This window comes from Salmo trutta, chromosome 2 (genome assembly GCF_901001165.1).
Source record: "Salmo trutta chromosome 2, fSalTru1.1, whole genome shotgun sequence".
NCBI classification, from domain to species: domain Eukaryota; kingdom Metazoa; phylum Chordata; class Actinopteri; order Salmoniformes; family Salmonidae; genus Salmo; species Salmo trutta.
Genome location: NC_042958.1, coordinates 46,948,805 through 46,963,146, shown reverse-complemented (window position 1 = coordinate 46,963,146; position 14,342 = coordinate 46,948,805). Strand labels below are relative to the sequence as shown.

Genomic DNA, 14,342 nt, shown 5'->3' with positions numbered 1-14,342 from the left:
GGCATGTCTGGTGGGGGAAGTGTGTGTGTCAGTGCTGTGTGTAATTTGACTATGCAAACAATTTTGCTTTTCCAACACATTAATGTTCTTATAAAAACAAGCAATGCAGTCAGTCTCTCCTCAACTCTTCACCAAGAGAGACTGGCATGAATAGTATTAATATCAGCCCTCTGATTACAGTGAAGAGCAAAATGTTCTGCTCTGTTCTGGGCCAGCTGCAGCTTAGCTAGGTCCTTATTTGCTGCACTTGACCATATGACTGGACAATAATCAAGATAAGATAAAACTAGAGTTTGCAGGACTTGCTTTGTGTAGTGTGGTGTCAAAAAAGCAAAGCATATCTTTATCAAAGACCGATTTCTCCCCATCTTAACAAGCATTGAATCTATATGTTTTGACCATGACATTTTACAATCTAAGGTAACACCAAGTAATGTAGCCTCCTCAACTTGTTCAACAGCCACACCATTCATTACGAGATTCAGCTGAGGTCTAGAACTTAAGGAATGATTTGTACCAAATACTGTTCATAGCTTTGAGTTGTAGAGATGTTCATTTCCAGTTTATTATTGGCCACAAATTTGAAAACTGACTCCAACTCTTCGTTTAGGATTGCAGTGATTTCACTAGCTTTGGTTGCTGACGGGTATTGGGTTGAATCATCAGCATACGTGGACACACAGGCTTTGTTTAATGCCAGTGGCAGGTCATTGGTAAAAATAGAAAAGAGTAGAGGGCCTAGAGAGCTGCCCTGCCTTACATGTTTAACTCTACAAGTTTAACATTAAAGAAGCGTCCATTAAATAAAACCCTCTGTGTTTCATTAGATACGTACAGTAGATAGCTCTGAATCAACGATATGGTAAAGATTCGAAAATCAATAAACACACGTTTTTTCAACAACATGTTATGGTCAATAATGTCGAAGGCTGCACTGAAATCTAACAAAACATACCCCACCATCTTCTTATTATCAATTGTATTTCAACCAATCATCAGTCATTTGTGTCAGTCCAGTACATGTTGAGTGCCCTTCTCTATAAGCATGCTGAAAGTCTATTGTTAATTTGTTTACAGAGAAATAGCATTGTATTTGGTCAAACACAATTCTTTCCAACAGTTTGTTAAGAGCTGGCAGCAAGCTGATATGTCTGCTGTTAGAACCAGTAAAGTCCGCTTTACCACTCTTGAGTAGCGGAATGACTTTGGCTTCCCTCCAGGCCTGAGGACAAAGACTTTCCTCCAGGCTCAGATTAAAGATATGACAGATAGGAGTGGCTATAGAGTCAGCCACCATCCTCAGTAGCTTTCCATCTAAATTGTCAATGCCAGGAGGTTTGTCACTACTGATCGATGACAATCATCTTCCCACGTCTCCGACACTAACTTACAAAATTCAAACTTACAATGCTTTTCTTTCATTATTTGTTTTTTATTCATGAATATGATGACTCACTGTTCGTTGTTGGCATTTCCTGCCTAAGTTTGCCCACTTTGTCAATGAAGTGATCATTAAAATAATTGGCAACATCAAATAGTTTTGTGATGAATAAGCCATCTGAGTCGATGAAAGATGGAGTTGGATTTGTCTTTCTGACCATAATTCAATTTAATTTAAAGTATGACTATTTTTTCCATCATTCTTTATATAATTGATCTTGGCTTCATAATACAGTTTCTTGTTCTTTTTGTTGAGTTTAGTCACATAGTTTCTCAATTTGCAGTAAGTAAGCCAGTCAGATGTGCAGCCAGACTTATTAGCCACTCGTTTTGCCCCATCTCTTTCAACCATACAGTTTTTCAATTCCTCCTCAATCCATGGATCCTTAACAGTTATAACAGTCAGTCTCTTAACAGGTGCATGTTTATCAGTAATTGGAGGAAGCAATTTCATAAATGCATCAAGTGCAGCATTTGGATGAGCTTTATTAATCACATCAAACCAACAAATACTTTTTAACATCATTCACAGCTTCAGGATAGTCCTCGTTAAGGAAGATGTACGCTCTTAAGTTTTCCAGAAAAAGCTACCCATTCTTCATTAGTCAATAATGTAGTGACATTATTATTGACTAATGTCACTCCAAAAATGTCTGCCAAACAAAAACCTGATTAAAAAAAGGTGTGTGTGTGTGTGTCCTTCTGACTGTGTAGACAAAGTGTGTAAATTCCTTGTGTCAGTCCGACGGGGAAAATATTTACTATGTGAGTTGTCATTCATCATCAAGCCTTTCAGCCTGTTTAAGATGCATCGGCTGCCTCCTGGCTCTGTGAGTCTGTCTAGCATCACTATTGACTGGTAAAGAATGCAGCGGCTGCCTCCTGGCTCTGTGAGTCTGTCTAGCATCACTATTGACTGGTAAAGAATGCAGCGGCTGCCTCCTGGCTCTGTGAGTCTGTCTAGCATCACTATTGACTGGTAAAGAATGCAGCGGCTGCCTCCTGGCTCTGTGCGTCTGTCTAGCATAAATTGACAGCCTCAAGATGAAAACAACACTGCTCAGTGAGTGATCTTGTCTAACCCAGCGAGCCAAACCACAAAATGGAGAGAGATAGAAAAAGGGAGATAGGGGGAGAGATAGAGAAAGGGAGATAGGGAGAGAGAGAGAGAGAGAACATGTGTCCTTGCTAAACCAACAACACTAAACAACCGTAAAAGCTATTTCAAACACAAGGCCTCCTAAAAGAACCACAGGGCTCTAGTGATGGCACCTTATCAGATTTCCCAACTGTAGATTGATTGACTCTGTTATATTCTACTCTATTATATTTTCTATTCTATGATCTTTGACACACTCCCTTCAATGATGACACTGACCCTACCTGTATATGAACTGAGTCAACAGAGTTTTACTTGCAGAGTCATACAGATATGGTTTCCTGTGTCTGTGTGTGTGTGTGTGTGTGTGTGTGTGTGTGTGTGTTGGGTGGGTAGGGCCTTAATACAGCGAGGGTGTGGGCGGACTCAGTCATGTCATCATGACAACGTCAACCAGTGCGTTGTGAACACTATTAGCGTGAGCAACAATAGTGGAATTGGCAGTTCGCATTCAAAATGAAAGTCCCCCTTGAAACTAATGCAAATGTATAGAAATAGTGGAATCATGCCACAATTGGACTATATAATGCCAAACAAGGTTGGAATGTTGTTATATAAATTCAACAAAAGACAAATATTAATTACTTTTTCTTTTGATACTTAAGTATATTTTAAATCCAAATACTTTTAGACTGTTACACAAGTAGTATTTTACTGGGTGACTTTCACTTTTACTTGAGTCATTTTCTATTAACATAGCTTTACTTTTACTGAAGTATGAACATTTTAAGAAGTGCTAAGATGCTAATAGATGTGTAAACTCTACAACGTTGTATTCTGTGGATGTCACTGAGTAGGCTGATACCCCATTTCATGGGTGCAACATCCATAGGTCAGGCTGTACATGTAAATAATGCCCAAATGCAATTCTGAATTTAAATACATCCACAGTGCGATTTCAACTGATTTGTTTTGGGGTAAATTTAACTAATAATTGTCTTTTGGTGAATTTGTATAACAACATTCAAACCTTGTTTGGCATTATCTACAACATTTGTGGCATGATTCCACAATTTTTATCGGTGTGCGTCAGTTTCAATGGAGTACTTTTATTTTGAAGGTAAACCGCCGATTCCACTATCGCTGCTATGAATGTTGTTCACAACACGCTGCTACAACCTTGGTGTGACTGTTCTCATCTAACTGCACTCTGGAGTGAAATGAGGAGAGAGAGAAGGAGGGTTGTTCAGAAGCAGAGCCAAACTACTACTATATAAATTAACTCAACGAGCTCCGCTAACGTGTATGTGCGAGAGCAAAATAAGTTGAAAGTGACGGAGCCGACCTGTTAAAGCCGGGAAAGGGTAATTCGTTCGCTGTGCCGAAGCCCCTTGGACATGGAGCGCCTATGCGGACCAAAGCTCCCGTTCTGGGTAAGTAGGGCTTGTCGGATGGCAGGCAGTTGAGTTCACGGTTGTGATCACCTTGTGCATAAATAACACAATAATCTGAAACAAGGACGTTGTCTTGGCTTCAATGTTTTCTATGTGTAAGCCGCAGAAACGGTTGTGTATAGTTTATTAATTTAGCAATGTTTCATGGTCTTGGTGGTTTTGGAGGTGTGAAGTTACAGTACTACCATAACCCCACAGATATAACAATGAGACAGATATATCACTGGGTGTATAAATGTGAAGCATACGGTTGGCGCTTCCTCTCACTACCAAATATGGTAAGATGGAACGAGAGCGATTTTGGCCAACATTCTGCACATTTTCTCTTCAATTAAACATTTGATCTCACTACAGTACTCCGTTGCAAAAACTAGAATCCGTTATGAACAGAGTGGACAAAGTTTTGTAGACTTTACTCTCTTCCAAAGTAAAAAATATATATATTGCGCTGTTTAGGAGTGCAAAGGCAAATAGTTATTGCACAGGCGCACTTCACAGAGTAGGCGTTCTGTAACGGAAACATGCGGCTGTATACTAGAACGCGCCAATAGGATATCGCTAGGACGTGCTTGGCTCGGCCCACCTCCTAGCTTGTACTGCCCACTGTGACTCATTTGTTTGCGTTGGAAACGACAAGGTGTGGTTTATCTTGGTTTAGTTTTACATCTTTGAAAGCTTGGTTTTGGCGATTTAAACAAGACACCGAGCGAAGTTAAAGTGTAATAAACCAACAAGGAAATGTATTCGGTCCTGGATGCTTGCGTAAACTGTAGCCAACCCATTTCAGAACAAATGTTGAAAATGAGTTTAAAATACGTCTACGGCCAAATTTCAACCATGCATAATTTCACTTTTTTACATTTTATTTAACCTTAATTTAACTAGCAAATTCTTATTTACATTGACGGCCTACCCAGGCCAAACCCGGACGACGCTGGGTCAATTGTCCGCCGCCCTATGGGACTCCCAATCACAGCCAGATGTGATACAGCCTGGATTCGAACCAGGGACTGTTTTTAATTAATTTATTTTTAATTTCACCTTTATTTAACCAGGTAGGCTAGTTGAGAACAAGTTCTCATTTGCAACTGCGACCTGGCCAAGATAAAGCAAAGCAGTTCGACACATACAACAACACAGAGTTACACATGGAATAAACAAACATACAATCAATAATACAGTAGAAAAATCTATATACAGCATGTGCAAATGAGGTAGGATAAGAGAAGTAAGGCAATAAATAGGCCATGGTGGCGAAGTAATTACAATATAGCAATTAAACACTGGAATGGTAGAATGTGCAGAAGATGAATGTGCAAGTAGAGATACTGGGGTGCAAAGGAGCAAAATAAATAAATACAGTATGGGGATGAGGTAGATTGGATGGGCTATTTACAGATGAGCTATGTACAGGTGTAGTGATCTGTGAGCTGCTCTGACAGCTGGTGCTTAAAGCTAGTGAGGGAGGTAAGAGTCTACAGCTCCACTGTAGTGATGCCTCTTGCACTGAGATGCAGTGGTCAGACGGCCAGCTCTAGACATATTCTGGGCTTTTCCCATATTGTTTCAATTTCCCAATTATGGAGACCACTGTGCTCTTAGAAACGTAAAACACTCTAGAAATTGTTTTAAACACTTCCCCATCACAATTCTATCTCGGAGCTCTACGGACAGTTCCTTGGACTTCATGGTATAGTTTCTGCTCTGACATGCGGACCTTTTTGTGTTGTTTTTATTTCAAAACAATTGAATTGACCAATCAAGTTGTAGTGACACCTCAAGGATAATCAAAGGAATTTGGATGCACCTGAACTCAATTTGGCATGCCATAGCAAAGGGGTGTGAATAGTTATGTAAACGAAATATTTCTGTATTTCATTTTTAATAAATCAACAAAGATTTCTAAAAACATGTTTTCACTTTATCATTATGGCGTATTGTGTGTTAGAATTTTGAATTCAGGCTGTACCACAACAAAATATGGAATAAATCAAGGAGTTCTGTGTGCTTTCTAAAGGCACTGTATCTACTTGAGTTAAATGTTGACTGTAAGTCAGTATGGATAAAAGCTTCTACTAAATGACCAATGTAAATGCCTTGGTTATGAGTAGAGGTCGACCGATTAGGATTTTTCAACACCGATACCGATTTATTGGAGGACCAAAAAAAGCCGATGCCGATTTATATGTGTGTGTGTGTATATATATATATATATATATATATATACTTGCGTACTATTGTGTGTGTGTGATGACAATTACAACAATACTGAATGAACACTTATTTTAACTTAATATAATACCTCAATAAAATCAATTTAGTCTCAAATAAATAATGAAACATGTTCAATTTGGTAAAAATGATGCGAAAACAAAGTGTTGGAGAAGAAAGTAAAAGTGCAATATGTGCCATGTAAAAAAGCTAACGTTTAAGTTCCTTGCACAGAACATGAGAACTTATGAAAGCTGGTGGTTCCTTTTAACATGAGTCTTCAATATTCCCAGGTAAGAAGTTTTAGGTTGTAGTTATTATAGGAATTATAGGACTATTTCTCTCTATACCATTTGTATTTCATATACCTTTGACTATTGGATGTTCTTTTAGGCACTATAGTATTGCCAGCCTGATCTCGGTAGTTGATAGGCTTGAAGTCATAAACAACACTGTGCTTCAAGCATTACGAAGAGCTGCTGGCAAACGCAGGAAAGTGCTGTTTAAATGAATGCTTACGAGCCTGCTGCTGCCTACCACCGCTCAGACTGCTCTATCAAATATCAAATCATAGACTTAAGTATAATATAATAACACACAGAAATACGAGCCTTAGGTCATTAATATGGTCAAATCCGGAAACTATCATCTCGAAAACAAAACGTTTAATTCTTTCAGTGAAATACGGAACCGTTCCGTATTTTATCTAACGGGTGGCATCCCTAAGTCTAAATATTGCTGTTACATTGCACAACCTTCAATGTTATGTCATAATTGTGTACAATTCTGGCAAATGAATTACGGTCTTTGTTAGGAAGAAATGGTCTTCACACAGTTCGCAACGAGCCAGGCGGCCCAAGCTGCTGCATATACCCTGACTCTGCTTGCACAGAACGCAAGAGAAGTGACACAATTTCCCTAGTTAAAAGAAATTCATGTTAGCAGGCAATATTAACTAAATATGCAGGTTTAAAAATATATACTTGTGTATTGATTTTAAGAAAGGCATTGATGTTTATGGTTAGGTACACATTGGTGCACCGACAGTGCTTTTTTCGTGAATGCGCTTGTTAAATCATCACCCGTTTGACAAAGTAGGCTGTGATTCGATAATAAATTAACAGGCACTGCATCGATTATATGCAACACAGGACAAGCTAGATAAACTAGTAATATCATCAATCATGTGTAGTTAACTAGTGATTATGTTACGATTGATTGTTTTTTATAAGATAAGTTTAATGCTAGCTAGCAACTTACCATGGCTCCTTGCTGCACTCGCGTAACAGGTAGTCAGCCTGCCACGCAGTCTCCTCGTGGAGTGAAATGTAATCGGCCATAATCGGTGTCCAAAAATGGCGATTACCGATTGTTATGAAAACTTGAAATCGGCCCTAATTAATCGGCCATTCCAATTAATCGGTCGACCTCTAGTTATGAGAGGTGAGGACCTTGAGTGTTTGTGCTGCTTGTTCTATGCCAGGGCTTTTCAAACTGGGATCCGCAGCCCTCTAGGAAGGGGGGATATTTACTTTATGAATAGTGCTAGCTTTTATGAATAGTGCTAGCTGCAACAGAATACCCTTGTGGATACCATTTTTATGCCTCTGTGTCCAGTATTAGGGAAGTTAGAGGTAGTTTCACGACCCAGTGCTAACTAGCTTTAGCACAATGACTTGAAGTCTTCAGCACGCAACAAACTCATTCCACGGAGGGCAGAGTGTCTGCAGGTTTTTGCTCCTCCCTTGTACTTGATTGATTAAGGTCACTAATTAGTAAGGAATTCCCATCACCTGGTTGTCTAGGTTTAAATTTAAAGGATAAAAAAGAACAAAAAAACAGCAGACACTCGGCCCTCCATGGAAAGAATTTTACACCCCTGGTCTACAGCGTGTTAGCTGTTTCTGTTTATCTGACTCTAGGGAAGTAGATGGCTTCGTTGCCGAGACTCACACTATCCCGTTAATATGGAGGAAAAACAGTAATTGGATCTTATTACATAATATTTTGTTTAGTAAGTGGTCATTTTGGGGATGGAAAAATGGTTTCTGTCGCTTTAAAGCAGGGGTGGGCAACTTTGATAGAGGGTGGGGCCACAAAAAATGTGAACTCATCATGAGGGGCCACAGTATACCCACATACATACCCATCATGCAGTCAGAGCGGGCCCTAGCCTTTTACTGCCCTTAGGCAACATTCTTTCACCTTGCGAGCAAAACATTTTAGTGGCCACTCCCCCCTCTTCACAGCGGAGAGAACATTTATGTTTTATAGTTAATTTCCTGGAATTCTACACATTTTGCCATGGGGCAGCGAGAAGATTTAACCGTTTTGTAACTCATTTCCTGCAATTAAACACTTTTTTGCCGTGGAGTGGAGAGAAATGTTAGCAGTTTTTAATGTGATATCTGACTGCAAGTGACTAACAAAATCCCCCCCCCCCCCCCCCCCCCAGTCGGGAATTCGACTATGAATACTAAGTTTTGAAAGCTGACTGCTAGACCAACTTACCCATCAAAAATGTTTTACCTGACATTGGCTAATTGAGTGACTGTCAGTGACTGACATAACAAGCGAAAAACTGCTGATGCACAACCAACATTTCTATTCTAAGAGGAGGGAGGATGGCTGGGGAGAGAGAGTGGTATAAGGAGACAGGGCGTAGTTAACAAGATATGGTAATATGGGAAGAGAGAGTGAGAAAAGGGATTGATGAGGAGAAGAGAGACAGACATGGACAGTGAGAGAGGAAGAGGGAGGGGGTGACTGGGGAGTGAGTGAGTGAGGGAGGAAGAGGGAGAGCAGGGAGAGGGGGATTGAGTGAAGAGGATTTAGATTAACACAGAAACACACAGGTGACTGCGCAGATCAGCCCCCTGCCCCGAGGATCAGCCCCCTGCCCCGAGGATCAGCCCCCTGTGTAGCATGTGCTCATCATACCAATGATGTTCTCAGTAAAGGAATATACCTACTGTCTGACTCTGAACACGGCATGTCTGTCTCGCTTTCTGTCCCCCACTCTCCGTCGCTCTCTCTCCTGTGTGTGAGTGTGTGTGTGTGGCATGTAGGGTAGGTTTTTTTTCCTTTATTCAGTAAACTAACCTAGAGCCAAATATTTAGAGAGTTGGGCCAACTTTGAGAATGTTGAGTATTTAGACATTCAGTAACACAGCATTATTTCAATATTCCCCATGTAATGTTAATGGGGCGCTAACAGGGCTGCCGTAGAATGTTCTAGTGTCGAGAGGATGGGAGAGGAGGGGATGGGATGGAGAGGAAGAGAGTGCACGTGTGAGAGAGGAGGAGATCTGAAGGGCTTTACTGCAGTGCAGTGGTGGCTCTTTCAATGTGGTTTAAGGCTCCTAGGCTAGGGAGGATTATAGTAATGTCTTTGACACAGATGGACAGCATATAACTTAACACCTAGCCTTCAGTTCTTCACCAGTAATTGCCTCTGCTGCAACAGGTGTACTGTTGATATTTGCGGTAAAGCTGATTATTTCGTGATACGAGTGAACCATTTTGTACAACATCCAGTGGGGTGAGTTTTTAAAGTAGAAAAGTGAGCTAAAGACATGTTTCAACTTACTTTGTATTCTACAGTTGAATGGAGCTGACCTGGGCTGAACTGTGCGTGCTGTTCATTAGTCTTTAGGAAACTGGGTTTAGGACGTCTTAACTGAGAAGTGACTGAGTTCTCTAGTCGAAAGAGAGAAATGGTGACACCAGACTGAATGGTAAACATCCATGTGTGTTAAGGACATTCAATTCCAGTTTCAGTTTCATTCACTTCCAATTGTAGTGTATTTAAGGGAAAACTAGATGTTGGACAACATAGATATAGAGGTTTTCAGTGTCTGTAAGCGGTCCAGTGCTGTTTTGACTCGGGGATATCCTACGGTCACTTTAAAGGGATAGTGTGAGATTCTGGAAACTAGTGTTAAAGCAAAAACTAGAAGTCTATTGGAACGGTTATGTTCGCTGTTACGGTAGACTTCCAGTCATTGCGCTACCACTATTTAGCAATAGCTGCAACTTCCTTCAAACTGCACACAGAGACATTAAACATTTAATCCAGGAGTTCATCTGACTCTGAGTAAGTAGAAAAAGGTCTTAATTGCCAGAATCTCGCCGTATCCGTTTAAGACTCTAGGAGTGTTGTTTTAACACGTTAAGTAGTGAATTGCTGAAATGCTGACTTGACAAAATGTATTACAGTCATCATGACTCTGGCTCCCCTCGCTTTGATACAGTATTGACTTATCATTACCTCAGATGACTTTGAGATTTCAGAGTTTCTTTGGTTCCTTAATTAAGCAATACCTCATGAACCCATTGACTTATTCCACATTTAGTTGTTACAGCCTGAATTCAAAATATATATGTGTGTGTGTGTGTGTGTGTGTGTGTGTGTGTGTGTGTGTGTGTGTGTGTGTGTGTGTGTGTGTGTGTGTGTGTGTGTGTGTGTGTGTGTGTGTGTGCTAGAGGTCGACCGATTAATCGGAATGGCCGATTTAATTCGGGCCGATTTCAAGTTTTCATAACAATCGGAAATCGGTATTTTTGGACGCCGATTATTATTATTTTTTACACCTTTATTTAACTAGGCAAGTCAGTTAAGAACACATTCTTATTTTCAATGACGGTCTAGGAACAGTGGGTAAACTGCCTTGTTCATGGGCAGAATGACAGATTTTTACCTTGTCAGCTCGGGGATTGAATCTTACAACCTTACGGTTAACTAGTCAAACGCTCTAACCACCTGCTTTACATTGCACTCCACGAGGAGCCTGCCTGTTACGCGAATGCAGTAAGAAGCCAAGGTAAATTGCTAGCTAGCATTAAACTTATCTTATAAAAAACAATCAATCAATCATAATCACTAGTTAACTACACATGGTTGATGATATTACTAGTTTATCTAGCCTGTCCTGCGTTGCATATAATCGCTTAGGTACACGTTGCTCCAACGTGTACCTAACCATAAACATCAATGCCTTTCTTAAAATCAATACACAAGTATATATTTTTAAACCTGCATATTTAGTTAATATTGCCTGCTAACATGAATTTCTTTTAACTAGGGAAAATGTGTCACTTCTCTTGCAACAGAGTCAGGGTATATGCAGCAGTTTGGGCCACCTGGCTCGTTGTGAACTATGCAGATTATTTCTTCCTAACAAAGACAGCCGACTTTGCCAAACGGGGGATGATTTAACAAAAGCGCATTTGCGAAACAAGCACAATCGTTGCACGACTGTACCTAACCATAAACATCAATGCCTTTCTTAAAATCAATACACAGAAGTATATATTTTTAAACCTGCATATTTAGCTAAAAGAAATCCAGGTTAGCAGGCAATATTAACCAGGTGAAATTGTGTCACTTCTCTTGCGTTCATTGCACGCAGTCAGGGTATATGCAACAGTTTGGGCCGCCTGACTCGTTGCGAACTAATTTGCCAGAATTTTACGTAATTATGACATAACATTGAAGGTTGTGCAATGTAACAGGAATATTTAGACTTAGGGATACCACCTGTTAGATGAAATACGGAACGGTTGTCACGCCCTGACCAGGTGAACTCTTCTATTTTGGTCAGGGTGTGGCATTTCTATAGTTTATTTTCTATGTTTTGGTATAGCCTTGCTTTGGGGCGTATTTCTATGTTGGGTTATGTCGATTCCCAATCAGAGACAGCTGTCGCTAGTTGCCTCTGATTGGGGAATCATATTTAAGTTCCTTTTCCCCCCACGATGTTTGTGGGTTGTTGTCTCTTTTTGTTGGAGCAGTAACGATACGTTTATTCTCTGTTTTGACCGTGTTATTTCAGTCTGAAATAAATAACATGTGTTCGCTCCCAGCTGCGCCTTGGTCCACTTCTTCCTTCCTGCACGACGATCGTTACAGAACAACCCACCAAACCAGGACCAAGCAGCAGAGGAACGAAGAGGAAGGATGGACATGGGCCGAGTTAAGGAGGAGCATTTCCAGGGCGATGGAAGAGTTTAGGGAGACCGAGAGGCATCCCCAATAATTTTTTAGGGGGGGGCACAAGGGCTGTTTGACGGGGCAGGAGCTGCCCGCCAGTCAACAGTCGTCGGAGCTGCCCGCCAGTCAACAGTCGTCGGAGCTGCCCGCCAGTCAACAGTCGTCGGAGCTGCCCGCCAGTCAACAGTCGTCGGAGCTGCCCGTCAGTCAACAGTCGCCGGAGTGGCCAGACTGCGCTGAACTGCCGGAGTGGCCAGACTGCGCTGAACTGCCGGAGTGGCCAGACTGCGCTGAACTGCCGGAGTGGCCAGACTGCGCTGAACTGCCGGAGTGGCCAGACTGCCCTGAACTGCCGGAGTGGCCAGACTGCCCAGACTGTCCCGAGCTGCCAGGCGTCCCCAGTCCAGTCCGGCCCGTCCCTGCTCCCCGCACCAGGTTAGTGGTGCGTGTCCACAGTCCTGTCCGGCCCATCCCTGCTCCCCGCACCAGGTTAGTGGTGCGTGTCCCCAGTCCAGTCCGGCCCGTCCCTGCTCCCCGCACCAAGCCAGTGGTGCGTGTCCCCAGTCCAGTCCGGCCCGTCCCTGCTCCCCGCACCAGGTTAGTGGTGCGTGTCCACAGTCCTGTCCGGCCCATCCCTGCTCCCCGCACCAGGTTAGTGGTGCGTGTCCCCAGTCCTGTCCGGCCCATTCCTGCTCCCCGCACCAGGTTAGTGGTGCGTGTCCACAGTCCTGTCCGGCCCATCCCGGCTCCCCGCACCAAGCCGGTGGTGCGTGTCCCCAGTCCGGCCCGTCCCTGCTCCCCGCACCAGGTTGGTGGTGCGTGTCCCCAGGCCAGTCCGGCCCGTCCCTGCTCCCCGCACCAGGTTGGTGGTGCGTGTCCCCGGTCCTGTCCGGCCCGTCCCTGTCCCCCGCACCAGGCCCACGGCGCGTGTCCACAGTCCGGCACGGCCTGTGTCCGGTCCACCGGTGACCAGTCCTGTTCCGGTCGGCGGCTCTGCTCCGGAGCCTGAGCATGCTGCTCCACCGTGGTCCAGTCCGGGCCAGAGGGGTAGGGCTAGGGTGGAGGCAGGGGGAGAAACACGCCCGGGGCCAGAGCCTCCACCGAGGGTGAGGCGCCCACCCGGGTCCCCCCCCTAATAGACTTTAGGTTGGTGCGCCGGGAGTACGCACCGTTGGAGGGGGGGTTCCGGTCGTTACAACGGTTCCGTATTTCACTGAAAGAATAAACGTTTTGTTTTCGAGATGATAGTTTCCGGATTCGACCATATTAATGACCTAAGGCTCGTATTTCTGTGTGTTATTAAAATTAAGTCTATGATTTGATAGAGCAGTCTGACTGAGCAGTGGTAGGCACCAGCAGGCTCATAAGCATTCATTCAAACAGCACTTTTGTGCGTTTTGCCAGCAGCTCTTCAATGTGCTTCAAGCATTGCGCTGTTTATAACTTCAAGCCTATCAACTCCCAAGATCAGGCTGGTGTAACTGATGTGAAATGGCTAGCTAGTTAGCGGGGTGCGTGCTAATAGCGTTTCAAACGTCACTCGCTCTGACTCTTGGAGTAGTTGTTCCCCTTGCTCTGCATGGGTAATGCTGCTTCGAGGGTGGCTGTTGTCGATGTGTTCCTGGTTCGAGCCCAGGTAGGAGCGAGGAGAGGGACGGAAGCTATACTGTTACCCTGGCAATACTAAAGTGCCTATAAGAACATCCAATAGTCAAAGGTATATGAAATACAAATCCTATAGAGAGAAATAGTCCTATAATTCCTAAAATAACTACAACCTAAAACTTCTTACCTGGGAATATTGAAGACTCATGTTAAAGGGAACCACCAGCTTTCATATGTTCTCATGTTCTGAGCAAGGAACTTAAACGTTAGCTTTCTTACATGGCAGATATTGCACTTTTACTTTCTTCTCCAACACTTTGTTTTTGCATTATTTAAACCAAATTGAACGTTTCATTATTTATTTGAGGCTAAATTGATTTTATTGATGTATTATATTAAGTTAAAATAAGTGTTCAGTCAGTATTGTTGTAATTGTCATTATTACAAAGAAATAGAAAAATTGGCCGATTAATCGGTGCCGTTTTTTTGGGGGGGTCCATCCAATAATCGGTATCGGCGTTGAAAAATCATAATCGGTCGA

The 14,342-nt window shown here is 42.6% G+C and overlaps 1 protein-coding gene across 2 annotated transcripts in view; it reads left to right on the top strand.

The window, feature by feature from the left end:
• Positions 1-3,707: 3,707 nt before the first annotated feature.
• Positions 3,708-14,342, top strand: part of LOC115156053 (canalicular multispecific organic anion transporter 2) — a 71,822-nt gene continuing 61,187 nt past the window's right edge. For both annotated transcript variants that reach the window (XM_029703272.1, XM_029703281.1), the window contains exon 1: positions 3,708-3,972. In XM_029703272.1, coding sequence (XP_029559132.1) covers positions 3,937-3,972 — 36 coding nt within the window. In that variant the 5' untranslated portion in view covers positions 3,708-3,936. The remainder of the gene's footprint in view (positions 3,973-14,342) is intronic.